Source organism: Carica papaya, chromosome 6, assembly GCF_054855325.1.
Source record: "Carica papaya isolate Zhongbai chromosome 6, ASM5485532v1, whole genome shotgun sequence".
NCBI classification, from domain to species: Eukaryota; Viridiplantae; Streptophyta; class Magnoliopsida; order Brassicales; family Caricaceae; genus Carica; species Carica papaya.
In genome coordinates this window covers 14,694,523-14,722,421 of record NC_142314.1, presented here as the reverse complement: position 1 = coordinate 14,722,421, position 27,899 = coordinate 14,694,523, and the positions used below count along the sequence as shown (strand labels likewise).

Genomic DNA, 27,899 nt, shown 5'->3' with positions numbered 1-27,899 from the left:
GATAGACAAAAATATCACTTGGTTGTGTGAGATGAGATTAAAAAGCCAATATCTCAAAGAGGCCTGGGGTTGAGATCTCTAGCGGAGATGAATCTGGCCTTACATGGTAGATGGCTATGTACATTCATGAAAGAGAATGCTATCCTATGGTGGAGGGTGATAGCGGCAAAGTTTGATACTGTTGATAGAGAGTACTCAACAATATTGACTAGACCGCATGGGAAGGATATGTGGAAAAAGATGTGCATAGATAAGAATAAATTCCAAGATTGCATCAGGTGGAGGGTTGGCTGTGGGGATATAATAAGCTTTTGGCAGGATGCTTGGCGTGGAGGGTGATAACTCAAATCAATTTCCCACATTTATGCTATTGCATGACGCAATGATATCATGGTTTTTGAGTCATTCAAAGATAATTGGAAAAAAGGAATGACATGTGGAAGTTATGAGAAACCTCAATGACTTGAAATTTAATGATTACGAGGCTCTCCTCAATACACTCTCATCTGCCTCAATTAACAAGAGTAATAACCAACCAATCTGGACTCTCAATACCAAAGGGTCTTTTTTGGTCTAGTCTTTCTATAATTATTTATTAAAAATGACACCACAGAGATTAGTTTTCCTTTTTGGTAAATTTGGAAGGTTAATGCTCCAACTAGAGTTGCTTTTTTTCTGTGGAAAGCAGATTGTAGGTGTATCCTTACTATTGACAAGCTGATGAGGAGGGGAAAAGTTCTGGTGAATGATTGTTTTCTATGCAAGAGTGAGGCAGAATCTTGTAGTTACATTCTTCTTTGGTGTTCGCTTGCGAATAAGTCATGGATCATGGTTTAAAGGTTGCTGGGAATTAATTGGGTGATGGCTGATTCAATAAGGGAAGATGGTGGAGGAAAGAGACATATGAGTCTCATTCTCTTACTATCTTTTTGGTAGTTTAGAAAGAGAAGAATATGAGAGTTTTTGAGGGGATGGAAGATGATTTTGATAGAGTTAGAGATAGATGGTTCTAGATTCTTATGTTTTTGGTTATAGGTCATGCTCTTTATACAATGGAAGATTTTGGGGACCTTATTAATATTTTAATTGACATATAAATACTTTTTTGTACATTGATTGACACCCCCTTGGTACTTACGGATTAATGAAACATACCATACTTTTTATTTAAAAGAAAAAAAGTTCTCCAAGCAATGCAGGTATAAAAGGGAAACTGCTGTAGAGTGTGAAACAAAATAACAAAGAAAATATAGGTAAACATAAGCATAGGTAGAAGTGCCAAATACTTCATAATCCTACAATGCTATCACATTTCCAATTTTTTTGGAGTAGCGGAAGAACAAGTCAGCTACCTTGGCATTCACCTTTCTTATATCCTGGTCAGTATCCAGGTTGACAGTCAACTGAAGCAAAAGTGAAGTGAGAAATCTTCCAGCCGGTGTTGGTGTCAAAGGAAATATTTTGATGTTAATCAGTTGGTTCCTAGAGAGTGAAGAAAATTTTGTGATGTGGAAGTTTGAAAGTGAATTAGGAAGGCTGCCATGTCCCTCCTTTCTTCAGGTTTCAGTTGAGTCCTTTTTTCTTTCGGCATGTTTGTTGGTTTGGAGATAGACCTCGAAGTATCAATTCCAGGATCACTTTCCCATAGCCTGGGACAAGAATCCCTTAGTTGATTCATGTACTGTATATCCAATAATGAGTTGGCTTGGAGGAGTTCTATCTACCATTATATCATGTTGTGTGAGATTGGGAGGCCATTCTGTGGAACCATATAGTCAAATAGTAGATTTGGTTATGGAAGGTAACTGTGATATTGTGTTAGCAAATTGAGGTCTCTTTTGATGTAAGGTTGTCTCTATGTTCTTAGGTTGTATGCAAAGGAATGTGCTTTAGAAGAATATGAATGCTTCTCAAAGTTTGTTGTTTTCTTGGGAAATGGCATGTGAGAGGTTTTTGAATTTGAGCATTGACAACTTAATGATAAGATAGAAAATTGAGTCAGCTGCTCCTTTCTTTGCAAATAGGACTCTAAGACTGCTGGGAATCTCCGTTGTTCATTTTTTTTAAATTTTTGGCACATATGTAAGAGACCTCTGTCTAATGTGTTTATTTCCCTTTTTAGTATTTCCTGGATTCTAGCAGGATTGGTTACTAGACTGAGTTTTTTGGACTTGTATACTTGGCTTCAGTTTAAATTATGCTCCAGGTCAACAAACATTAGAGTGTCTCTATTCAAATTAACCAAAAGTCTATTTCTTTTACAGTATAAAAAACAACAGCTATTGCTGTTAATGTTAAAAATCTACATATACGCTTTAACCTGTAAATTTACACTATATTTGGATAAAAAAAATTAGTGAGGGAATAGAAAGGAAACAAACTGGTCGGAAAGAAAAGGAAATCAAATGTGTTTCCTTTGTTTCAGTAACAAAAAATTAAGAAATAAAAAGAAAGCAAATGCTTGTTGTAAAGGTTTAGAAAGGAAAGGAAATGATTTACGATAACAAAATTGTCAACAATGCCTACATTAAGTAGAATGACTAGTTTGACGATGAAGGGTAAAATAATAAATTAACTATTAAAAGTTTTAAGTCTTTTCTGTTACCTTCCCTACCCTCCCACCTACATATAGTAGGGATAACAATTTGAACGTTCAAGCAAAAGCAAGGGATAAGGGTTAATAATCATTCCTCCTTTCACTAACTTTTTATTTTTTCATCCAAACAAGGGAAAGGATGGTGCTCGTTCTTTCCTTTCCTTGCCTTTCCTTTCCCTTTCCCTAGACATAGTATAATGACAAAAGATTTGTAGATAAAGTCACTCCTAGAGAGTTCACAAATTTTTGTACTTGGTTGGCACTGTTTATAGAACTTTCTATTTAGGTGGCACTTTTTATAAAATTTTGTACTTAGATGGCACTTTTTATAAAATTTTGATTGATGACCTGCAGGTTGATACTGCTGTTTCCAAAGATTGATGTGGATCCAGCTGATGGGTTTGTGAGTGAGAACGAATTGACCGAATGGAATTTACAGCAGGCAGCTAGAGAGGTCATGCATAGGACTCAGAGGGAAATGGACATTCATGACAAAAACAAGGATGGCTTTGTTTCATTTACAGAATATGAGCCTCCAAGTTGGGTTCATAGTGCAGGTCAAAGTTCTTGCTACAAACCACTAGTCTTAATCCATGCAGTCGAACTTATGATTTGTTTCTATTTTGTGAATTAATAAGTGTCCTCAGTGGTTTTGTAATTTTTGAATGCTCTGTTTTTGCTTCTAACCTCTGATTGGTTACGAACTGATTTCTTTTGGGGACTACATTACCCTCTTCAATTTGCTTTCATGAATTATGGAAATCTTTCTTAAGCTTTCCAATCTAATTTAATATTGGCTTACATGCATATGCTTCACCCTTTTTTTTGGTTTTTATTTATACTAAATAAATAGAACCACTAATCATATAGTGATTTTTTGTCAAGTTTTTTTGGTTGTAAATGGGATTGCTTCTGTCATGCCCTTTGGAGATCCACTGTTTGGTAGATTTTTGTGATGTTATCATTGTATGCCTAATAATTGGATTTATTGAGCTGTAAATTGATTAAGGTGCCAATATAAGGGCACAAAGTATGCATGTTAATGTAGGAGTAGCAGTGTCTAAACCAATTTGTCCTAGAGATAATTTAGAAATTGAAGAAATTTATGTGAGTAACAGAAAAATTCAGGTAGATCAGAGGAATTTTTTTTTTTTGAAATATAGAAAAAAAAGTATTTAAAAGAACCAAAAGGGTGCAACTTTTTTTGCAGAACTTTATGAGTCTATCAACATATCAATTAGGTTCCCTAAGCCCTCACAAATATAAAGAGGACGATTCTTTATCAAAAATCTTAGGCCTTAAGTATTTTTGTTTTTGAAATAAAAAGGATATAAAATATCATTAAATACAAGTATCAAGAGATGCAAAACCATGTACAAAATTATGTACATGTTGGTTAGGATATCAATCAGTTCTCTTAAATCCTCCATAGAGTATAAAGGTTGATCCATAACCAAAACATTTAGGGTTTGGAACCATCTAGCTCTAATCTTATTAATACTCTCTTCCACCTCATCATCTATTCTCCTATTTTTTTCTTTCCACACTTCCCAAAAGATTGTAAAGGGAATGAGAGCCAATTGTTTTGAATTCATTGGGAGCACAATATAAGGATGTGAAATCATGGGATCCGGTGATGAATTCAGAATTCCTTTTCTAAATTATACCCAGAATTCCTTTTCTAAATTTCCTCTAATCTTATTAATACCCTCTTCCACCCACCCTATTTGATCCGGTAATGAATTCCGAATTCCTTTTCTAATGTTTTAATCCCTGTCATCTCTCTATTTTCTTTCTTAAGTTATTATAAGGATGTGAAATCATAGGATTCGGTGATTGATACTTATGCCAGTTGATGTAGGATAAGTAGTGTCTAAGCTAACTGCTAGGAAAGCTAATTCAGAAATAGAGGAAATTTAGATGAGAAACAAAAGAATAGAGATAGACTAGAAGAAATTAGATATTAAGGTAAAGAATTATAAGGAGAAGTAGATTGAATGAGATAAGTTAGGTTGAACAATAACTTGAGGAAAGAACACAGAGGGAGATAACATGGAATAAAACTTTGGCAAAAGGAGTTCCTAATTGATCATTGCCTATTATTTATTGCTGATAAAGTAATTAAAGAGGAAATCAAAAGCTTCTATAACTTAAAATTTATCTGAATAGCCTAAGTTATTATTAAAGTAGTAATAGTAATTACAAAAGTTAATTTTGTAGACTAAAGTTAAAGATACTAAGTGGTAATAGTAATTACAAAACTTCTTGAAATGAAAATTTATTTTATCTTCTTATTCTGCTTCCCATGCCAGCATAAAAGAAAGTAAGCAGAAGAGCTTACATAAATTATTGATCTTCAGCCGTGGCTATAGTAAAAGAATTTTAATGCCTTTGAGGTCCTTTGATAGTGATCTTGAATTGTTCATTCTATTCCTTACATTTCATTATACTTTTTTTTTGGTTTAGTTGTTTGAATATTTCAATTATTTTTCACCAACCATATGAGAATGTAAACCTCTATTAGATTGACATGTGACTTTTTGAAGCTCACCATGTTGTCCTTGACTTTTTCTTTTAGAGGAAATGATATTGATATTAAAAGGCACCAAAGGGGAGTGGCCCATATAGGAAATATTTACTTATATCACAAAAAAAAAACTTGACTTACAATGAAAATTACTTATATTCCCATGACTAGGCGGCTAATCAAGTAAATAAATATTAGATCCAAGCTTTCTCAAAATGATAGAAGGGTCTGCACCTCGAGGGAGTAAATTCTTAAGAAGGATAAGATAACGCTTACTTTTAGTGCAAATCATGACAGAATCAACATAATAATAAATTTCACTTGGTCTACATTGCACAATACTAATAAATTCATAATCTACATTGCTTATTGTGATGTTACATTTAATCTTAGCAGGCAAACTAGGAATATGTTAGGTATGAATATAGTTTGCTTAGAAAGAAGAGCATTATGACAAAGAATATCAAATCAATATGTAAATGTGATGTGTATCATGAAGAAAGTTGAAAGTGCATGCTCCAATGGACCGAACAACATAAGAATCATATCCAAAGTCAACAATGATAATGACATGGTTTTAACCCAGTATTGTACCCAAATAAAAGCCTCAAGCTGCAATTTGATGTCCCATTAAATGCATTGTCAGCCTTTTTTATTGTCATGAATAGTTAAACAACATATAAGAGCAAAGGGATAACTATTAGAGAATTTGACCCACTTATCATGACTATGATGCAATTTTTATTGGAAAGATGAGTATCTCAAGGTTCATTGGTATTTTGAGTATGAGATAAGGTACCTCGGGAGGAAGCAACATCTCTGTTAACTAAGGTAGTTTACTACAACAAAAACTTTCTTGTCATGAGTTGAATGTTTCTTTCAATCCTTACAGAATCCACGGCAAAAATAATTCTATGCAATGATTATCTTTATAACCACATCCTGTGCCCGCTCGTGTGATCACAACAGGTGTTGAATAATTTATATGGATCTTTTGGCATGAGCATACCACATAAATCTAGGAATCACTGGTGTGAAGAAGTACCTCAGCCTTATCCCCCTTGCCACCTTTTGGAAGGTATGGAAAGAAAGAAATAGGTACTTCTTCACACCAGTGATTCCTAGATTTATGTGGTATGCTCATGCTAAAAGATCCATATAAATTATTCAACACCTGTTGTGATCACACGACAGGAGTGGTGTTTAGGATGGTATGGAAAGAAAGAAATAGGAGTGGTGTTTAGGGCAAGGAAGTGGATTTTGATAGGGTTAAGGATAGTTAGTTTTAGATCATAGGTTTTTTTTATTAAGGGTCATCATCTTTATTTTTTTGAGGATTTGCGAACTTTATTGACATTTTAATTGATATATAAATATTTTTGCATATGAGTTTGTTTCCCTTTGGCACCTGTGAATGAATCATATTATACTTTTTATTTTTTTAAAAAATGTTTGGTCTTTCCAAGAATGTTGAAGATCTACATAAGATGATCCAAATGCTCCCTCTAAGAATGGTCATAAATCATAAGGAATTTACAACTAAAATTATGCATGATATGGGTCATTGCTCTCATGAATGCAAGTCATATAAGCACTAGAAAGACAAAATGGCATAACTAAGCTCTTGAATAATTCATTTTGGGATTTTATGGGGATTCTTCATTCATCACATAATATAACACTCATTGCATAACACCTGTATGAAGACCTATATTGAGCCAATTTGAGTCCACTAACTTATCCAAAATATATTAAAATTGGGGATGAAAACCTATCCTTAATGTTCTGCTTTTTGATGTAGCTAATAGTCACAAACACCTTCCAACAACCTCTTAGCTATATGCTCATCTATGTCCTTATCTAAATCTTTTTTTTATCTTTAGGGTCCAACCTCTAGGAACTAGATCTACCTGCCTCTTACTGGGGGTATCTTACTTGAAAACTCGCCTCTATATTCCTTCCAAGCTATGTGTAGAGAAAAAGTTAAAAACCATATGTGTCAGGGAGGTTTAGGGTTGAGATTTTTAGTAGAGATGAATTTGACCTTGCAAGGGAAGTGGCTTTGGAGATTCATGAATGAAAACGGTACCCTTTGATGAAGGGTGATTGAGGTGAAGTTTGGAACTATGGATAGAGGGTGGTAACTTAGAGTGTTGACCAGACCGCACGAGAGGGAATCTAGAAAAAAACATGCATCAGTAGGAACAAATTCCAAGATTGTATTAGGTGGAATAGAGGGTGGTACACTAAAGAATCGACTAAATCGCATAGAAAAGGAATGTGGAAAAAAAAATGCATGGGTAGAAACAAATTTTAGGATTATATTAGGTGGATGGTTGGCATAGGGGACAAAGTTAGCTTTTGGCATGATGCTTGGTTAAGAGGGGGATCGCTCAGAGAACAATTTTCTAGATCTATGATATTGTATTGCACAAGAATATCTAGGTACATGAGTCATATAGAGAAAATGAGAGTGGAAGAGGAATGACATGTGGAAGTTATGAGAAACCTCAACAATTGAGAAGTTAATGACTATGAGACTCTCCTCCATACACTCTTTACTGCTGTAGTCAACGAGAGCAGTGACCAACCTTTTTGGAGATTCAATGATAGAGTGTCTTTTTCGGTCAGGTCCTATAATTATATGACTAAAAATGAGGCCACAAACACTAATTTTCCTTTAAAAAATCTGGAAGGTTAATGTTCCATCCAAAGTTATTTTCTATGCATGGGAAGTGGGTTGTGGGTATATCCTTATTATTGATATGCTGATGAGGAGGGAAAAAATATTAGTGAACGGATGTTTCCTATGTAAGAGAGACAAAGTCCTATAATCATATCCTCATTTGGTGCTCGTTTGTGTATAAATTGTGGACCTTGGTTTATGGTTACTGGAGATCAGTTGGATGATGACTAGTTTGAGAACGGAAGAGATCTGAGCTTGAAAGGCTATTAGTGGAGGGAAGAAACATGTGAGTCTCATTCCCCTTGGTATCTTTTGGATGGTGCAGAAAGGAGGAACATGAGAGCTTTTGAGGGGTTGGAAGACAACTTTGATAGGGTTAGAGATAGATGGTTTCTGACCCTAAGTTTTTTGATTATAGGTCATTCTCTTTATACAATGGAGAATTTTGAAGATCTTATTGTTATTTTGATTAACATGTAAATTTTTTTTGTGAATGGGTTGGCACCCCTTAGGGGCTTGTGAATGAAGGAATGACATCATACTGTTTATCTCAAAAAAAAAAAATCTTTCCAAGCTAATAGTTATGCTAATGTGTCACAAATGAGATCTTCTCCTCATCCACCTTTACTATTTGGATCTGATGATACCTAGAGAGGGCATCCATGAAGCTCAACAACCTATTCCTGGAGATGGAGTTGACGGATGGTTATTATTTAATAATTGATTGCACTTCGCATGAAAGAAATTGGTTTCTTGATTGATTTAACTTTGAAACAATATCAGACTTAAGCTTAGATGAATATGGAAGTTTTTCTTTAGGAGGTTTTGAAGACGTCAAATTGGAAAGTTTATTTATCTGTGAACACTTTAGACTTAATTTTAGTACTATTTGATGAATCTAGAGAGTTAAGTCAATAATGTTCAAGGGAAGACAACATTTTACCCTTCCTCTTTTGTTTCTCAAGATCATCTTGACTGAAAATATATGAGTAACCTTAGGTTGACAACAATTGTTTACCATTATACTTAACATATAGTTCTTCCTTGATAAACTATTACATCAAGGTCGTAAAACCAAGGAAACAAAATGAATGGTTTTTACAGGTAAAAGATCTTAGTCAATTTCATAAGTAGAAATTCTCATCTAAATCAGAAGTTTACACCTATGACTGATTATGAATGTGGCATCATACTCCAAAACAGTTTTAGAAGGATTCGGATGTGGCTCTATCTTAAGATCTAACTTAACAGTAGCAAACCTAGTAACCACTTAAGTAGACAAGCACTGTCAACAATTAACATGCATTTTTTATTGTTACACCTAAGGGGCAGTTTGGAACATAGTAGTGCATGTCGATGTCTGCATTCCTATTGACTTCAAAGACTTATGACCCAAAGATTTACACTTCTAATTACTTAAGATCCAAGATACTAGAGTTTGTTCGCGTATGCTTAGGATGAGAGTGTCGAAATTTATATCAAATCTAGCCTCGAATTTCGCCTTATTTTGTGCTTGGATTCTCATTTCAGCTCATAATTTGGTTTGGAATTTAACATCAAAATTTGTATCAAATTTAGCATCTAATTTTGCCTCAAATTTGGTATAAAATGAGATGCTAAAATTTAGCATCAAATTAGATGCTAATTTAGCATCTAATCTTGATATCTAGTTGCTTCCCTTTTTTCTTACTGTTGTTTCTAGATAACAAGAAAAGGGTAAACAAAGACCCAATACCAGTTAACGTAATAACCTAGGTCACAATGATATAATGAGTTTAAAAATAGAAGAATTATGCCTACTTAGAAGACAACAAACCTCTAAAGTGTCGTTAGTTCTTAAATATAGGCTGTGTAGTGTAAATCTCTCAACAAAAATCTTAAAAATGGAAAGGGTTCTTCCAAAGATCTTGATAACTAGTGTGAACCAGTCAAGAAATGGTCTGGAGATGGCTGAACAGGGCTAGTCACATTGGTTTTGTAAATTCTGGGTGAACCGGTCAAACAAAGATAATCTAACGCAAATATCCGTATGCGGTGTTTGGGACATGGTGACCGCATTCTGGATTCCAACTAGCTTCCGATGTGGAGCTTCAGACTGTGGATTCATCTGGAGGGGCAAGTTTGAGATTTGGTGTTGATGGTTGCTGACGTGATTGAGAATTTTTACTTCCAGCAAGGTTTTCATGGTTTGGTGTCAAGTGCAGCTGATGTCGTTAGTATTAGAAGCAACAACTTGGTGGAGTAGCTGGCAGAGGCTTCTTATGTGTATGGCATTGGTGGTGTCATCTACTGGATTTTTAGAATAGGCCAACAGGTTGCTGGGTCTGTTATGTGATCCTTGTTTTGGCTTTTGGGCTTTAGAATTGTCTGTGGATCTGAAATTTTGTTATCGTGTGGGAATTTGATGGCAAAAGTAGGACATTTAGCTTTGATGCCAAACTAATGGAGGACAGCAGATAAATTAAAAGATAAATAGAATTTACAATCATAGGGATTGGCAAAAATCATAATCACAGAGTTGTGAGAAAATGTCATAGTTTTTATTTATAAACAGTCTTCTCAATAATGATGAAGCAGCAATATAGCCTACTGCAATCCTTAAGTAGGAAAAAATTAGTAAAATAATACTACTAAGTAAACAAGAAATAAGTCTTAACAGAATATAAAAATCTTGGTAAACATAACATGGTAGTAATTCTGTACTGGTAAAACTGTTTAATGGTCTCGCATCACAAGTTGATTTAAATTTGAGAATTGTTCAACCTATTTAGTTGACTATGTAAAGTATCTCGTCAAACCTGGATTCCTTATCTTACTTCCCTCTCACCCCTCCCAAAAAAATGGCAATCCACCTAAATTAAGTGTTTCTTCTCATCTGCATCTCGTTTATTCTATCTATGTACCATATCTGATTTTATGTTTTGGGTGAACAAAGTCTCATGGTACCCCTCTCTCTTTAACTCTTTCCATTTGATTTATTAGGTAATAATTCATTTGGTTATGACATGGGTTGGTGGAAAGAGGAGCATTTTAATGCATCAGATGCAGATGGAGATGGTCTATTGAATATAACCGAGTTCAATGAGTAAGCATCCTTTTTTTTTTTGAAAGAAAAAATTAGAATAAAATTAGAATAGCACCAAAGGGGGTACCGCCCGTATACAAAGGAATTTACAGAGACGTAAGGGTATCAACAAATGAGTAAATATCCATTTGTTAAGTAACATTCATTTTGAATAAAGAATTATGACTTGTTATTTTTTTCCTTTAACTAATTCTCTATATACTTTTTTTCAGTTTTCTGCACCCAGCTGACACAAAAAACCCTAAGTTACTTCAGTGGTTGTGCAAAGAGGAAGTAAGGTGGCAATCTTGTCTTCTATTTTCATCTATGACAAATTGACATTTCTTAGTATCTCTTGTTTCTCATGTGTGCACATACAGAAGCATGGGTAGTTGCATAGACAAGCCTCAAGGTTGCATCTAAGAGCCAGGCATCCCATGCCAAAATGTAGATTCTTGTTCTAGTACTTTGACTTTCTCAAATCCATGTTATAAACATATAGCAGAAGTGGGGAAGTTTAGTGAATTATAAAAATTCATTGCTGATGAACAAACATCATTTCTTAGTCCTTTGACCTACTTGAATAAAAGTAGAAAATGGGAACTTGTATGCACATGTAGCAGAAGTCTTTACATATTACAATTTTTTTAGTATGAAAAAACAGATATTACTAGAGAGAGAAGAAAAAGGTTTTAAAACAGAGGATAACAAATCCTCCTGAATTAACAAGGGACGGAAAAAAAATAGGACAAAAATTGCAACCCAGTCCTTTTGTAAAATAGCTAAAGAACACATCTATTCAGAAAGAAGCAAAGAAAAAATTTTTGTTTGAGAGAAAAAAGTGCAATAGCGATCCTTGAGTTGAAAAAAAAATGACTCTATTTAGAAATAAATTCTAAATAGGAACGATCTCAACTGTTAATCAGTCGAATAAGAATAATATGATTAATACGTTGAATATTTGATGGAAGATACGAAAGAAATGAATTGAAAAAAAAAGGAGGTCGTAGAAAAAGATGCGGTATTTGGTTGATTTGTCTTATATGTGCAAATCTAAATCGGGCAGATCTTTACTCGGAGTAGAGCTTAAACCTAAAAAAATGGAATAAAAAATGGAAGAAGCCCATTCAGGAATAAGAAAACGCATCGCGATTTGGATTTTATCTCAAAGAAAAAAACATTAATGAGAAGTTAGTCCGATAAGCTTAGTGAATTTTTTTTTATGAATCTAGCATTAAGCTCCAACCACAATGCTTATAAACCTCCGGAAAAAAAATCCCAGGGGAGCGTCTCAGCTTTCCTTTTTGCTCACTCCGACTCTTTGTCCCTACTTCCTTAATAGACAAAGTGACAAAACAAGCAAGGGATGGGGGGAAACCCACACAGTGCCAAAATTATAGAAAAGCTTAAGTCAAAGTATTAAAAAAGCAAGGACTCGGTCCTCTTTACGGACATAACACAGACATCAAGAGGGAGTGCATGGCTGGCCTGTGTACTTATAGTAGATCATCAGTGTTGAGCTTACTGATAACAAATCTGCACAAAGCCTTTTGCCTTAGAAAGAACTTTATCCTTCCAAAATAAACTTTTAGGTCTAATTGCAACCATTAGAATCATGGATAAAGTGAGTAAAGAGGAGCTTGCAGGTGCACAGGCTTGAGGAATACAGTATCCAAGTTTTGCCATTGGGATGTGGACAGTGAACAACTCAAGAATATGAAGCAAAGAAAGTATATATCTGACTGATAGTCATCTAAACTACTGAAGAAAAATAGGTCCGGAGATGTGTGTCCGTCAATGTGATTAGTGAGTGATTCATAGGAACATATCAAGATGTCTGTATATGTTATAATACTTGGCTGGAATGGATATCACATTATTTTTTCCTTTTTCCTTTCTTCTCAAATTTTGTATTGCTTGAAGTATTTGCTATCTTGTTCCAAGCCAGGGTATCATTTGATTATGAAATATGCTTTATCTTTGTTGCATAATTTTCTATCTCGACCAACCTTTCTTTCCCTCACTCTCTCAGGCCATTTGTTTTCTTAGGGAAAGAGATTCAGATGGTGATGGGAAGGTTAATTTCAAAGAATTTTTCCATGGCCTCTTTGATTTGGTAAGAAACTATGATGAAGACAGTGATAACTCTTCACATCCTTCTGGTGACTTAATGGAGACACCTGCCAAAAATATGTTTTCTAGGCTTGACAAAGATGGTGACGGGTACTCTAGCAACTTATTGGGATATATTACATTCTTGTTGGATGGAAAAGCAATTTGTTATTTTGGTTTTTGATGTCAATATCTGTATTTGGCTTTTGTTTTGAACAGATATCTGTCTGACATAGAATTGCTACCTATAATAGACAAACTTCATCCATCAGAGCGTTACTATGCAAAACAACAGGCAGATTATATAATATCTCAGGTACTTTTACTGCAAGGATTTCTATGTTTCTCTCTCTCTTTTTTTTTTGTCTTTGATAAGGAGCTAAGCCTTTTGTAATTTGGGATTCAACCCAGTTAGATGGAGGAATACTAAAGCACCTAAGGGCATTTAACACTAGAAAGTGATAATTCTATTCACAATAGAGATATACTACTTTAGAATAGATTAGATAAATCTTAAAGAATTCCATGATTTAGTCTATTTTTCATAAACTGCATGCATTTCTTAATACAATCTCTTCACTATGTTTCTGTCATTAGGGTTTTTGTCATCTGCCATGCGATATAAAAGGCTCGGTATTTGTAAAGTAATTCCCTTTCCAAAGTTGGATCGTAGGACTTTTAGAGTAATTTCATGCAATATCTGACTTTGTTTCCTGTGGAGTCCTAGGTTCCTATAAACTTTACCTCTTTAATTTTGGTATGATGTTTCTAAGTCTCTTCTTTTTTTAGTGTCCACAGCATGAGTATTTGTCTAAAGAGGCTCTCTTGGGAGCTTAGCTTCCCTGGTAACTCGTTAATTTGGTAATTTGTTATGGTGTTAAAATTCTCTTCTTTGGAAGTTTCTAGAGCGAGTGTGTTTTAGCTTCCTCAGCAACTTAAGATGGCCAACCTGGCTGGTGCAATCATACTCTATGCACCAAAAACATTATTGTTGATTGACTGGAAACCTTGGAACCTTGTTGTAGAAAGAGAATTGGTGGTCATCCTGCTTATTAGAGAAAATGGAATATGAAACTGGTTCTCAGCTCTATCTGGACTGGGGGTTCACTGGTTCTTCAGAGCCATATATGAGTTTCTTTAGTTGTCTGGTCACAATTCATGGACTTGAATGCATAAAGGGGGAAGATCATTCCCTGTCTTTCATTGGGCCACAACGAGAGAGGAGTTGTTTTGGACTCAAAGAGAATTAAGAAGGCAATAGCAAGATGCTTTTCCAGCACGAAAAAAGGGGGAGGCTGATGAAGATCGTTTTTAGCAGTAGGTAAGGTTGGTGATCTAAGCCATGTTGAGGAAGAAGGGAGGTTGATGGTGAACCCTGCTGGTGGAGGATGCTAAGGAAATGAATCCTCCTACAGTTGAAGGGCTGTGCCAAGCAATGTGGGTGGGTCAGGTCCTTGACCTGCTTGTGGGATGAAGGTTCTGATTAAACTGACGATTGCAGAGCTTATCAGCATGTGATTGGCAGTGAAGAATAAAGATCAGGTGGATCCTAGGAGTTCCAAAATTTAGAACCAGTCAAACAGGTCAAAGAGCATTAAGGCTTTTGAATTTAGTGGTAACAGGCCTGATGAGAAGAGGCCCTTTGAGCTCAAATCCAGACTCTAGCCAAGAGTGTATTTTTTTTTTTACCCCGATCTTCACAGCATTTGTTGGGTTGTTTGTGGCTCTGTAGAGGACTTGTGAAGGTGGAGCAGTATCTGGATTATTCAAAGCAAAAAAAATTATTTTGTTCTGGTTATATTGTAGGGAACCTGTGGGTGTAATTCTTGTTGTCTCTTTCATAAGTACAAGAGCAGCTGCATAATGCAATCCTTTCTGTCATCTGCACAAAAGTGTTATAATAGATAAAAATGTCCCACATGAAATAAGCTATGCTTCCTCGATGACCTGGAAATTCGTGCTCTCAATTTTCATCCAATTTTCATTTTGAGAGTTTTGGTTTGCTTGATGAACATAGTTTGTGTTATTATAGTTAAGCTTTCATTAGTTTCATTACTCTTCTCCACAGGTTTATTTGAGGACAAAAGAAAAATATTATTAGGAAGCAAGGTAAAAATATTAGAAAAGGAGGATAAGGGATCCTGCAGCAACCTCAAAACCATTAAAGAAAAGGAAAAAGAGCAAAGAAAATCAATGCATGATTGCAGCCTAGTCTCTTTGAAGATTAGCTAAAGAAACCCTGAGAAGACCATGGGCCTAACCCAAAGACAAAAAAACTAGCCTATCCCATGGCAACAAAGTGCAAGAAAATGAGAGAAGAAAGAGGAATAATGGAGCGAAAGAAAATGAAAGCAGAGTTGTAATACCTGGGCTCGAAATTTGGCCCGGGATTAATTTTAAAGTTTAAAAAATGTATAAAAATATAATTTTTAAATTTATAAATTTTATTTAATGTAAAATTAAGAAAAATATAGGTTGAGAATGAAATTGAAAATAATTTAAAAAAAAAAGGTGAAAATTTGGATTGGAAGGTATTTTTGAAAGAAAAATCGGAAACTGGGGGTTAAAACGTAATTAAAAAAAATTACGCCACGTAGGACTGTTCAATCAGCAGGCCTGACGAACCGGAGCGCCCCGCGTGGTAAGGCACGCTGACTCGGTGACACATGGGAGGCCATGCTGGCAATCCGCGTACCTGCGATCGGATGGCCCGGATGCGTTTTCGCGCGTGTGGACGGTCCGGATCCGTTTCTTCCTCAGGTGTGATCGAACGGTCGCGATTAAACGTGATAATCGGTTCAAATTCGTTCCCTCTTTAAATATGATCGTACGGTCGAGATTAAATCGCGATTAATGGTTTAGATTAATTTTCTCTTTAAACGCGATCGGACGATCAATATCAAATACGATGAACAACCCATATTTAAGGGAGACGGATATAAATATCTCGCATCACACCGAACCCAAACCCTAGCCGCCAGCCCCCCGCCGGAGAAGAAGAACTAGTCGCCGGAGAAGGGAGCCGACTGCCACCTGCTGCCGCGCCGGAGTCACCTCCGACCACCAAAAAGGTAAAAATTCTCATCCGCTCGAAATTTGATTCCGACCACCCACATGGCCAAATCGGAGCAAACGGAACGGCGGATGAGTCGGAAACTGCTAGCAAAGCCCGGCGGCGTTGCCGCGGGCAAGACTCGAAAACGCTTCCAATGAGTCATTTTCTATTTTTCATTTCGTGCGATTTTTTCACAATTGTGTTAAGCATTCTATTTTCTACAGGTTAACCAAAGAAAAAACCTAGTCGTAAAGGTGAGCCGGCGGAGTCGCCGCACTGGAAAATTCTGCATCCGGTAAGTTTTTGTTTTTTGACTTTTTCAGCCAACCAAGGTCCCTTAACGTGTTTTCTCGCAGGGATGAGTGTAAAACTGGCTAAAATCAGACAAAACTGGCCGAAAATGGCTAGTTTGAGGCAAACCATTGCCTGCCATCGTCAGAGCACGGTAGTGCCGCCGTGCCAGAATTCTAAAATTGACCGAAAAAAGTTTTTAACACCAATTTTGGATTTTTTGAGGTATTTTTATGTACGTAAATATTGTTTTAATCCCTGCAAGAAAATTCAAGAAACCCGGGGACCGCCAGTTGGCGCAACTGAAAGTTCGGTATTTCGAACACCGATTCGGATAAGAATCGCTTACCTTATTTCTTGTTATGGAATTGAATTTTAATTATCAATAATACGGTATTTTGCGTAATTTAGAAAATTTTAAGAATTAATTACAGGTTACTAATGGAGCCGGAAATCTATTAGTCATTTATTGTTTGTCATGTTTAACCGATTGTTTGATTTTACAGTTTTAAATGCATGATAATATACTGGAATTGGTAAAATGATACAGTTGTGTTTTCTTGATGTATGTATTGTTTGTTTTGTGTTGATTTATGGTTAAATTGTGAACTGAAAATTAAAGGTAAACGGAAAATTGATTAGTAAGTGAATGAATGAATGGTAGCCTTACTGAATATCCTGGGAGATGGTAGACAAACCGAATACATAAGGAACCCTATCGTGAATGTCACTTTATACCGGACGGGGTATCGAGGATTTGTATTTTTGGTGCTTATATCAAACGGGGTATGGGGACGACTCGTTTCACCTTTATACCAGACGGAGTATTGAGGAATGGTATTCTTGATGCTTATACCGGACGGGGTATCGGGACGGCTGGTTAGTTGACAATGTTAAGTAATAGTTCATGCGTAGTGGGACATCCCTATTGGCCCCCAGGATATCAGTAGGCAAATAAAGTAAGAAAGTTACTGTTCTTACTCACTTGAATATGAGATTATGATGTTGTTGAGTTATTGTCTTTATAGGTCGGTTTTGGAAATCTCACAACAGTATGCAATAAATGGTTTTACTTATGATAAATGAATTTACTTAAATTAAGAGCTCAATTGGTTGTTTTTATAATTTTTACCAATATTTAGTTTCCGTATTGGGGAGTAGTGTGATATTCTTACTGGGGTAGTATAGCTCATCTCTTCATTAATTATTTCAGATCAAGAGGATCAAAATTCAGATCCCGATCAATAAGGGAGTTGTAAATAGTGAAGGTCGTCATAGGATGCTCAATTGTTAATATTTGTTTATTTATTTGATTTTCGTTTGTTCTTTTAGAAGGGACATTCCCGTAACCCTATTGGGTATTTTAAACTATTGTGTAAGGAATGTAAACTCTAATTCTACTATTTCATTTCTGTATTCAATTTATGATTTTATTTCCTTTTAAGTTCCGGACCTTTACATTTGGTATCAGAGCCGCTTTCCTCAGATCCATTCTTTACGCAAAGACTTAAAAACACCAAATACGAACTATCGCGCAACTTTTCCTTTTGAAAAATAAGTATAAAGACACGAGAAGATGAGATCCCTTACTGAACAGGGCAGCCCGAGACGGGTCGCGTTGAGAGGATGTCGATCGGTTTTTCGAGATTTTAGAAAGACTTATCTCTGTGTAGTATGTTAGGGAAGAGAGGAGGGAACTGTCTGACCCTCCATCACTTCCACACTATGAGCCACTCCTATAACGAGAGGATCTAATGCCACCTTGATGCAATTTTGCTCCACCGTCGTATCATCTGACATCGTCACAATACAATTCGGAGCCCCTACTGTATCATCCAGTACCGTTACAGGGCTAGCCAGTCCCTCCCCGGCGATATTTGGTCCCTCTTTATAGGACTCAGTTTCACCCATGATAGACCTGATAGAGATTGACACGGGGGACCCTGATATATTTCCAAGAATGAACTAGTTAACAAGGTATCACGCCATCGTGGATTGTTTCCACGAGAAACATTGTATTTAAGCCTACTAACGAAAAGTCATTTACAAGCTAATAAAAGTTTCAAATATTATTCTCCATGGGACTCAATGTCACCCATGATGGACCTGATAGAGATTGACACGGGGACCCTGATGTATTTCCAATTAATAAAAGTTTTAAATATTATTCTCCCCTAGTAAATTCCTTTGTACATAGCGTTTTAACTCGGTTGTTTTCTCTACAATATACAAAAAGAAAGGAATTTGTATTGAAAAGATTTCGGTAGTCCCAGACTTTCGGATGTATTTTCTGATGGACCACCAGTGGACAGGGAAGTTGAGTTTACCGTAGACCTTCAGCCTGGCATGCAGCCTATCTCAGTTTTCCCTTACCGCAGGAGTCATGTAGAAATGGAAGAGTTAAGGAAATAGATCAAGAAATTGCAAGACAGTAGGTTCATCCGACACCGTGTTTCTCCTAGAGTGTTGGAGTCTCATTTGCAAGGGAGGGGAGATGGGACGTTAAGGTTATGTATTGATTACATAAGATTGAACAAGGTCACGATCAAGAACAAGTACCCCCTCCAGGATTGATGACTTTTTTGATTAGTTGCAGGGTAACCAAGTCTTCTCCAAAATAGACCTGCGTATAGGTTACATCATGTAAAGATCAAGGCAGAAGACATTCCCAAAACGGTTTTCTGAATCAAGTACGGACACTATGAGTTTCTGATCATGCCGTTTGGACTAGCCAACGCACTAGCCATTTTCATGGATTTGATGAACAGGGTTTTCAAACAATTTCTGCATCAGTTCGTCATTGTATTTATCGATAATATCCTGCTCTATTCAAAAAGTAGAGAGGAACACACTCACCATCTAACTCAGTTTTTGCAAGTTCTCAGAGAAAAGTTGTATGCAAAGTTGAGTAAATATGAGTTCTGGCTCGAGCAGACTACCTTCCTAGGGCATATTATATTAAAGGATGGAGTGTCAGTGAACCCTGAAAAAGTTGAGACAGTGCTCGGTTTGTAGAAATTGACATCGATCAAGGAAATTCGTAACTTTCTGGGGATGACAGGTTATTACCACAGGTTTGTGAAAGAATTTTCTAGCCTACCTACTCCTTTAACTCTGCTCACAAAGAAGAACGTCAATTTGAGTGGAACGAGAACTGTGAAAGGAGATTTTCAGAACTAAAGAAGTGGTTGACTATTGCACCTGTGTTTGCCTTGCCAAGCGGGACAAGTGGATATACAGTTTATAGTGATGCTTCCTACCTGAGGTTGAGTTGTGTTCTGATGCAGCATGAGAAAGTCATAGCCTATGGATCTAGGCAGTTGAAGAGTAATGAGAAAAACTACTCTACCCATAACTTAAAACTTGTTACGATTATCCACACTTTGAAGACTTGACGTCAATATTTGTATATGGAGACTTTTCAGATCTATACTGATCATAATAGGTTGAAACACATTCACTTAAAAGGATATTAACATGCATCAGAGATGATGGATAGAATTCCTTAATGACTACGATTGCAATATCTTGTATTACCCGAGTAAGAGCAACGTGGTAGCCGACATACTCAGCAGAAAAAGTACAGATATATTAGCTCAACTAATGGTTTCAGAATGAAGAGTAATAGAGGCCGCACAACAGATACAACTTCAGGACTTGAAGAGAGTTACATGCTTGGCCCACCTGACTGTTCAACCTGAGTTAATTCAGAGATTCAAGAACGTCCAATTCGTCGATTCCACCCTAGCAACCCTCAGGAAAGATGCAGAACAGGTAATAAATTCAAAATTTCGAGTCTCTGCCGATGGGTTGCTCAGATTTCAGGAAAGAGTGTGTATTCCATGTGATAGTGAGCTGAAAAGGGACATCATGACAGAGGCTCATAGTTCAAAGTTTTTTATGCATTGCGGAAACACTAAGATACATCAAAGTATGCGACCCCAGTTTTGGTGGAACGAGATGAAAAGAGAGGTGGCCGATTTTGTTCCCAAGTGTCTGGTATGTCAGCAAGTAAAGACAGAGCATCAACGTTTAGGCGGACTACTTCAGCCTCTATCGATTTTGGAGTGAAAGTGGGAACACATTACAATGGATTTCGTGACAGATTGGCTAGGGTATGCTCGGGACATGACGCCATTTGGGTAATTGTTGACCGGCTCACCAAGTCTTCCAACTTCATGATCATTAAGATGACCAACCCCTTGGACAAGTTAACAAGAATGTATATCCGGGAAATGGTCAGGTTACATGAAATGCCAGTGACAGTAGTATCCGACAGAGATCTCAGGTTCACTTCTCGGTTCTGGTCTAGTTTTCAGTAAGGTATGGGAACGAAACTACCTCTTAGTATCGCATTTCACCCTCAGACCGATGGACAATCAGAAAGGACGATCCGCACTTTGGAAGAGATGCTCCGAGCTTGTGTTCTTGATTTCGGGGGCCAGTGGGATGATCGTTTGTCCTCAATAGAGTTCGCCTACAATAATAGATACCAAGCAAATATCGGCATGACTCTGTACGAGGTGTTATATGGTTGCTCATGCAGATCGCTGATCTGTTGGGAAGATGTGGGTGGTAAAAAATTGTTCGGCCAAGATCTTGTGGAGGAGACTACAATCAAAATAGTTAAGCTCAGTAAGAATATTCATACGGCTCAAAGCAGGTAGAACAGTTATGCGGACACCCGGATGAGGGATTTGGAATTTGAGAAAGGTGATCGAATGTTCCTTAACGTCACTCATTTCAAAAGAATCAGTAAGTTTGGTAAGAAAGAGAACCTAAATCCTCAGTTTATTGGACCATTTGAAATTTTAGACAGAATTGGTACTGTCGCCTACAAACTGGCACTACCTCGAGAATTATCTAGGGTCCATAATGTGTTTCATGTGTCCATACTATGCAAGTACAACCCGGATTCCTCTCACATCTTGGCCAACGAGTTCCTTTCACTCTAGGAGGATCTATCCTATGAGGAGGTACTGGTGGGTATTGTGGACCGAAAGAGCAGAGTACTCCACAACCGAAAAATTCCATTCGTTAAGGTTCTATGGTAGAATTACACACAGAGAGACCACATGAGAACTAGAATCAGACTTTAGAGCCCAATATTTCCAACTATTTGATTGAATGAGAGGAACACAAATTTGAGAGACCAAATTTCTTTTAAAGGGGGAACAATTGTAATACCCGGGTTCAGAATTTAGTCCGTGATTAATTTTAAAATTTAAAAAAATGCATAAAAATATAATTTTTAAATTTTGTTTAAGGTAAAATTAGGAAAAAAATAGGTTGAAAATGAAATTGAAAAAAGTTTTGAAAAAAAATGGTGAAAATTTGGGTTCGGATGGTATTTTTGAAAGAAAAATCAGAAACTGAGGGTTAAAACACTATTAAAAAAATTGCACCACGTAAAACCACCCAGTTAGCAGCCTCGACGAACCATAGCGCATCGTATGGTAAGGAACGCTGACTCGGTGCCACGCTCGCAATCCGCGTGCCCGTGCGCGCGGACAGTCCGGATCCGTTTTCTCCTTAAGCGCGATCGAACGATCGCGATTAAATGTGATGAACGGTTCAGATTCGTTCCCTCTTTAAACGCGATTGTACGGTCGAGATCAAATCGCGATGAACGGTTCAGATTAATTTTCTCTTTAAACGCGATCAGACGATCAAATGCGACGAACGACCCAGATTTAAGGAAGACAGATATAAATATCTCGCATCACACCGAACTCAAACCCTAGCCGCCGTCCGTTGCTGTGCCGAAGCCACCTCCGACCGCCAAAGAGGTAAAAATTCTCCTATCCGCTCGAAATTTGATTTCGAGCACTCCTATGGCTAAATCGGAGTAAAAGGAACGGTGGATGAGCCGAAAATCGCGGGCAAAGCCCACGCCGCTGCAGGCAAGACCTGAAAACGCCTCCGATGAGCCCCTTCTCGTTTCCCATTTCGTGCGATTTTTTTACCATTGTGTTCACCATTCTGTTTTTTACATGTTGACCGAAGAAAAACGCCTAACCGCGAAGATTAGCCGACGGAGCCGCCGCACCGGAAAATTTCGTCGCCGGTAACCGACCAAAACTTGCTGAAAACGGGTAGTTCGAGGCAAACCACTATCGTGGGCGGCAGTGCTGTTGCCAGAGCACAGTGCTGTCGCTTTGTTGGAATTCTGAAATTGGCCAGAAAAAGTTTTTAACATCGATTTTGGGTTTTTTAGGGTATTTTTAGGTACGTAAAGCGTGTTTTAATCTTCGTAGGAAAATTCAGGAAATCTGAAGACCACCAATAGGCGCAGCTGAAAGTTCAGTGTTTCAAACACCGATTTGGGTAAGAATCTTTCAGCTTATTTCCTATTATAGAATTGAAGTTTAATTATCAATAATACGGTATTTTGCTTAATTTGAAATTTTTCGAGAATTAATTACAGATTATCAATAGAGCTGGAAACGGGTTAGTCATTTATTATTTGTTCTATTTAATCGATTGTTTGATTTTACAGGTTTAAATGCATGATAATATACTGGAATTGGTAAAATGATTCAATTGTGTTTTATTAATACATGTATTGTTTGTCTTGCATTGATTTATGGTTAAATTGTGAAACTAAAAATTAAATATAAATGGAAAATTGATTGGTTAAGTGAATGAATGAATGGTAATCTTACTGGATATCTTGGGAAATGGTGGATGGACTGGGTACATAGGGAACCCTACCGTGAATATTGCCTCATACCAGACGGGGTATCGAGAATTGGTATTTTTGGCGCTCATACCGGACGAGATATCGAGAATTGGTATTTTTGGCGCTCATACCAGATGGGGGATGGGGACGATCCGTTTCACCCTTATACCGGACGGGGTATTGAGGGATGGTTATTCTTGGCGTTCATACCAGATGTGGTATGGGGACGGCCGGTTAGTTGACAATGTTGAGTAATGGTTCACACGTAGTGGGATATTCCTATAGGCCCTCAGGGATATCAATAGGCAAATAAAGAGGAAAAGTTACTGTTCTTGTTCATTTGAATATGAGATTATGATGTTGTTGAGTTATTGTCTCTATAGGTCGGTTTTGGAAATCTCGGACGGTAAGTATGTAATAAATAGTTTTACTTATAATAAATGAATTTACTTAAATTAAAAATTCAATTGTTTGTTTTTATAATTTTTACCAACTTTCAATTTCCGTATCGATGAGTAGTGTGATATTTATACTGGGTTAGTGTAGTTCATCCATTTATTAATTATTTCAGATCAAAAGGATTAACATCTAGATCTCGATCAATAAGGGGGTTGTGAATAGTTCACCACCTGGACTTATTCAAAAAATAGTGAAGGTCGCCCTACAATACTCAGTTGTTTACTTTTCATTTATTTTTTTAATTTTCGTTTATTATTTGAGAAAGAACATTCTCGTAATCTTTTTGAGTATTTTAAATTATTATGTAATAAATGTAAACTTTAACTTTTTTATTTCGTTTTCGAATTTAATTTATGATTTTATTTTTTTTTAAGTTCCGGACTTTTACAAAAACTCATGATGAGCTGTTGAGGGGAAAACACAGGAGATTGGTGCAGAGAATATGGCAGGGCTAGGCTTAGAACTAGAGAAAAAGGAATTTTTGTGGAGCTGTTTTTCAAGTAAGAAAATCAAGGAAATTAGAAATAGAGAATTCAAAAGGAATAGTGAGGGGAATTGCTGAACCAAGAGATGTGAAAACATATTTGAAGAACCTGAAATTATTGAGAGAGCGAGAGAAAGTAAGATTTTTTACCATTTAAGAGGCAGAGAAAAGAAAAGTTGCTGATAATTGCAGCATCCAGATAGCAAACAGGTGATGACCTTAGGTTCAATATAACTCCAATGATGAAATTGAGTTTGCCGAAAGTAGAGATTGGGAGCAAGTACGATCTCCTTCTTGTACTCTCTTAGCATAGCCTAAATATTAGGAATATAACAAACCACAATCAATTTTGGCTTTTATAACTGATTAGCCATCAGGATAATAAAACTACAATTCTGAGTTCAGGATACTGGTTCAATTAATTTAATTTTAGAATATATTTTGCACATATTAAAAGAAAATATCATTCTTTTTGCTATATCTCCTTCTGCTGTATCTATCTTGCTGATGATAACCTGGTCATGGGATGGATGACTAACAATTTTGGAATGAAACGGCTGTTCTTAAGACTTGAACCAATCTAAGGCTTAGCATTGTAATGTCTTGCCATTTGACTAGGAAATGGCTCTGTTTCAAGTATAATTGACATGATACTCACATATGCTCATGGTTTAGGCATTAGGAGAATGACCATCCCCTCTGAAACTTGGTTGAAGTTTTATACGTAGAAAACATGATTTTTGTAGTTTTCAAGATTCTAATGTTCATGTGCGGGTTTATGCCTTGGGATCTTTTAACCATTTTGTTGAAAAAAAAATGCATAGTTGGCTTGCTAGTAAGTTGAAACCCACATCATTGAATTGTATATATACCTTTTTTTTTTTCTTTTTGCAGGCAGATACAGACAAAGACAGACGCCTAACCTTGATAGAGATGATCGAAAATCCTTATGTATTCTATAGTGCTATTTTCAATGATGATGATGCTGATGATTATGAATATCATGATGAATTTCGTTAATTTCGCTGTAGGTAAATAAACAATTTAATTTATTTTAAGATCCGTTTTTTAATGTCTTCTTCAACCTATGAACTTTTCCTTGTTATGATTGCAGGATACTCTCAGGAACAATGGTAAAGTTTCAAATTTATTTAAGCAGTAGGAAATAGTAATTATGACCAAGCTCAATTAGGATCATGCCCCCTTGTCAAAACTGCCATCCAGTCTGCAAGTAATGGAGTTATTTTAATTGTATTACTCGGCTATGCCCTTAAGCTCTATATCATGTTAATGTGGTTTAGTGGGTTGGCTCAGATCGTTATTGCTATTGACTGCAGATTACAGACTTGAGGCTGTTAAGGAGGGGGTATTCATGATTAGATGTTGGTTCATAGAAAATATAAAACCTTGTAATGGACATTTATTTGTAAGTCCAATTTGTTTCTTTTAAGATTTTTGGGTTTTCAATTCTTTATATGTTTACCTCTCTATAGTCTAGCCTATATGTACATGTATCATATTAAAGAATGATGGAAGCTTGAATTTGTAAGACTCAGAAGGAAGTGGTTGTCATAGTATCAAAGGTTGCTAGTGGAAATGTCAACCGCTCTGGGACTTGTCGATGTGGCGAGTTGCAGGGCAATAATTTCTTTTTCGTATAGGCCCTATCTTTATATGAACAAGGTTAAAAAGTATTGGGTTTCAATGTCTTGTGATTTCTGAAAAGCAAAATGTTTCTATTTGAAGCAAACTAAAAAATTAGTATAAGTTTTTAATTTTTAGTTTTACATAATATATTTATTATATTTATAAATTTTAGTTAAATAAACACAAAAGAGTTATATGAAAATGATAAATATTCATTGCAGAGAAATCACTGATGAAACTGACTTATTTCTTAAATCTTCAAATAGATCAAACCCAGATAAATAATTGACTCATTTTGCGAATTTTAATGGCATGTTTTTTGAAATAGAAGTATTATTAGACAAAAAAAAGGTGGTCTTTTTTCAACCCAAGTTCAAAATTTTAAGAAAATTAAAAGTCAACTTTTTATGGTAAATTATGATCCATTTTTTTCTCGTCAAGAATTTCATTGTTTATTGAAGTGCTAAGTTAAGCCTCATTTGGTTTTTTTTTTTAAAAAAAAAAATTTCCTTCCATTAGTCTTTTATTTGTATAGAAGCAAAGCAAAATAGATAATGAAGGGAAAAAAAAGTTATATTTGTTGCTAGTTCTCACTTAACAAGTCTTGATATGAATTCATTGATCCAAATACAAAATCAGAATCACCAGAGGATGAACTTTGACAAACTCACAATTACTATGAGCAATCACTACCAACGATTTTAATAGCCACTAGAAATGCTTTATAAATTAAAGAACAATCTAGCGATCATATAACGACTAAAATACTATTGTAATAATTTGTTATGATCAATATTATTGAGCCAAGCCACAATGCCTTAGTCCATCTTGGAATTGAGAAAAATAAAATGATAAGAAATTCAAGGCGATTTTTTGACTACATATGTAATAATCCCGCCATGGTATTGTGAAATGATTTAATATATGAGAAAGTTACTAATTTGTTTGTTTCTCTTCCTTTTAAAAAATAAATACAATGGAATTTAAAAATTGATGTAAACGCACAAGGTATCACGTCCTAAAGATTAATTTTTTCAACAATGATGTGGATTCTCTATAAAAAAGAAATAAATAAATTTACTTATGTAAAAAGTGAAAGTATAACTAACCCATGTCGCAAGATGGTTATTGAAGCCTAAGTTTTTGGTGGTATTAAATTTAATTGGGTAGGTCACCCATGATGAGATCCGACTCGGTTAAGATAATCCACTTATTAAAAATTTAAAATTAAAATTGTGATTAGTTACCACATTCATTAAAAATTACCTATTTAGTAATCTGTAAAAACAAAAAAGATACAAAAAAAAAAAACACACACACACACAGAAAAAAGGTCTGATTCTATGAAGAAGAATGAGAGGTTTTTTTTTATTGTTTTTTCCTCAAAAGTCTCTGCCGTAAAAATTTACATACATTTTGTTATGCGTTAATGTAATTGTATGTGATGTTATGCAAAATAATTTTAGAAAATTAGTTACATAATTAATTTGTAGATTATATATTAATTATATGAATTTCTAACATTGATATTAAAGTATTTTGATTAATTACATGTTTAATTTTGTTCGAATTTGTATTTTTATTAAAATTTTGTGTAAAATTCATTTTTTTACTTTTATAATAAAATAATTTTATGTTTTATTACTTAAATTATATGCAATATTGTCTTAAATGAAAGTAGAGACTAAAACTTTTAATTTAATATATTATTCTTAATTTTTAAACAAAAAATAATAGAGTTATGTATTTTTAAAATTCATATTTAAAGGAAAAAATTCTATCAATAGAGCTCGTGCATTTTTTTACTTGGTACAGAGTTTGAAAATGAGAACATTTTGACCTTTTTTTTCTATTTTATTTTTTTTGTTTAAAATAAAAAAAATTTCTTTAAATTGAACCATAAAATACCCATTGTGGGATTTGAACCCATAATCATAAGATCAAAAACCATAATTATAATAATTAAACTATAATTAAACGTAAAATAGAATAAATAATCAGAAGCAAAAACTACTGCGGATGGCAAGAATCAAACCTGTGCGGGCTAAACCCGCATTATTTTTAGATGCGCCCGATGACCACTCCGACATATCCACTTTGTGTAAAATATTATATAAAAATTTAATATTTTATTATCTGAACAGTATAATAAAATAGATCTTGTTATACAATTTAATTTTTTTAATTAATTAATTTATCATACATAAATAAATTAATTATTAGTTAATTAATTTATTATAATAACTATTATGAATGCATTAATTATTAGTTAATTAATTATGTCATATTTGAATAA

The 27,899-nt window shown here is 35.5% G+C and overlaps 1 protein-coding gene across 5 annotated transcripts in view; it reads left to right on the top strand.

Annotated features, from left to right (window-relative positions):
• Nucleotides 1-25,538, top strand: part of LOC110810502 (Calcium-binding EF hand family protein) — a 32,058-nt gene extending 6,520 nt beyond the window's left edge. Inside the window, exons 2-9 of one of the 5 annotated variants that reach the window (XR_015812872.1) lie at nucleotides 2,951-3,153; nucleotides 10,792-10,894; nucleotides 11,107-11,167; nucleotides 12,906-13,096; nucleotides 13,205-13,301; nucleotides 24,851-24,983; nucleotides 25,071-25,187; nucleotides 25,294-25,538. Coding sequence is in view for 3 of the 5 variants with exons in the window: in XM_088206471.1 (XP_088062597.1) it covers nucleotides 2,951-3,153; nucleotides 10,792-10,894; nucleotides 11,107-11,167; nucleotides 12,906-13,096; nucleotides 13,205-13,301; nucleotides 24,851-24,976 (781 nt within the window). In the remaining 2 variants the exon portion in view is untranslated. Of the gene's footprint in view, nucleotides 1-2,950; nucleotides 3,154-10,791; nucleotides 10,895-11,106; nucleotides 11,173-12,905; nucleotides 13,097-13,204; nucleotides 13,302-24,850; nucleotides 24,988-25,070 lie in introns of all 5 variants that reach the window. The other 4 variants (XR_015812871.1, XM_088206471.1, XM_088206469.1 and 1 more) reach the window with 4 other exon arrangements.
• The last annotated feature ends 2,361 nt before the right edge of the window (nucleotides 25,539-27,899 follow it).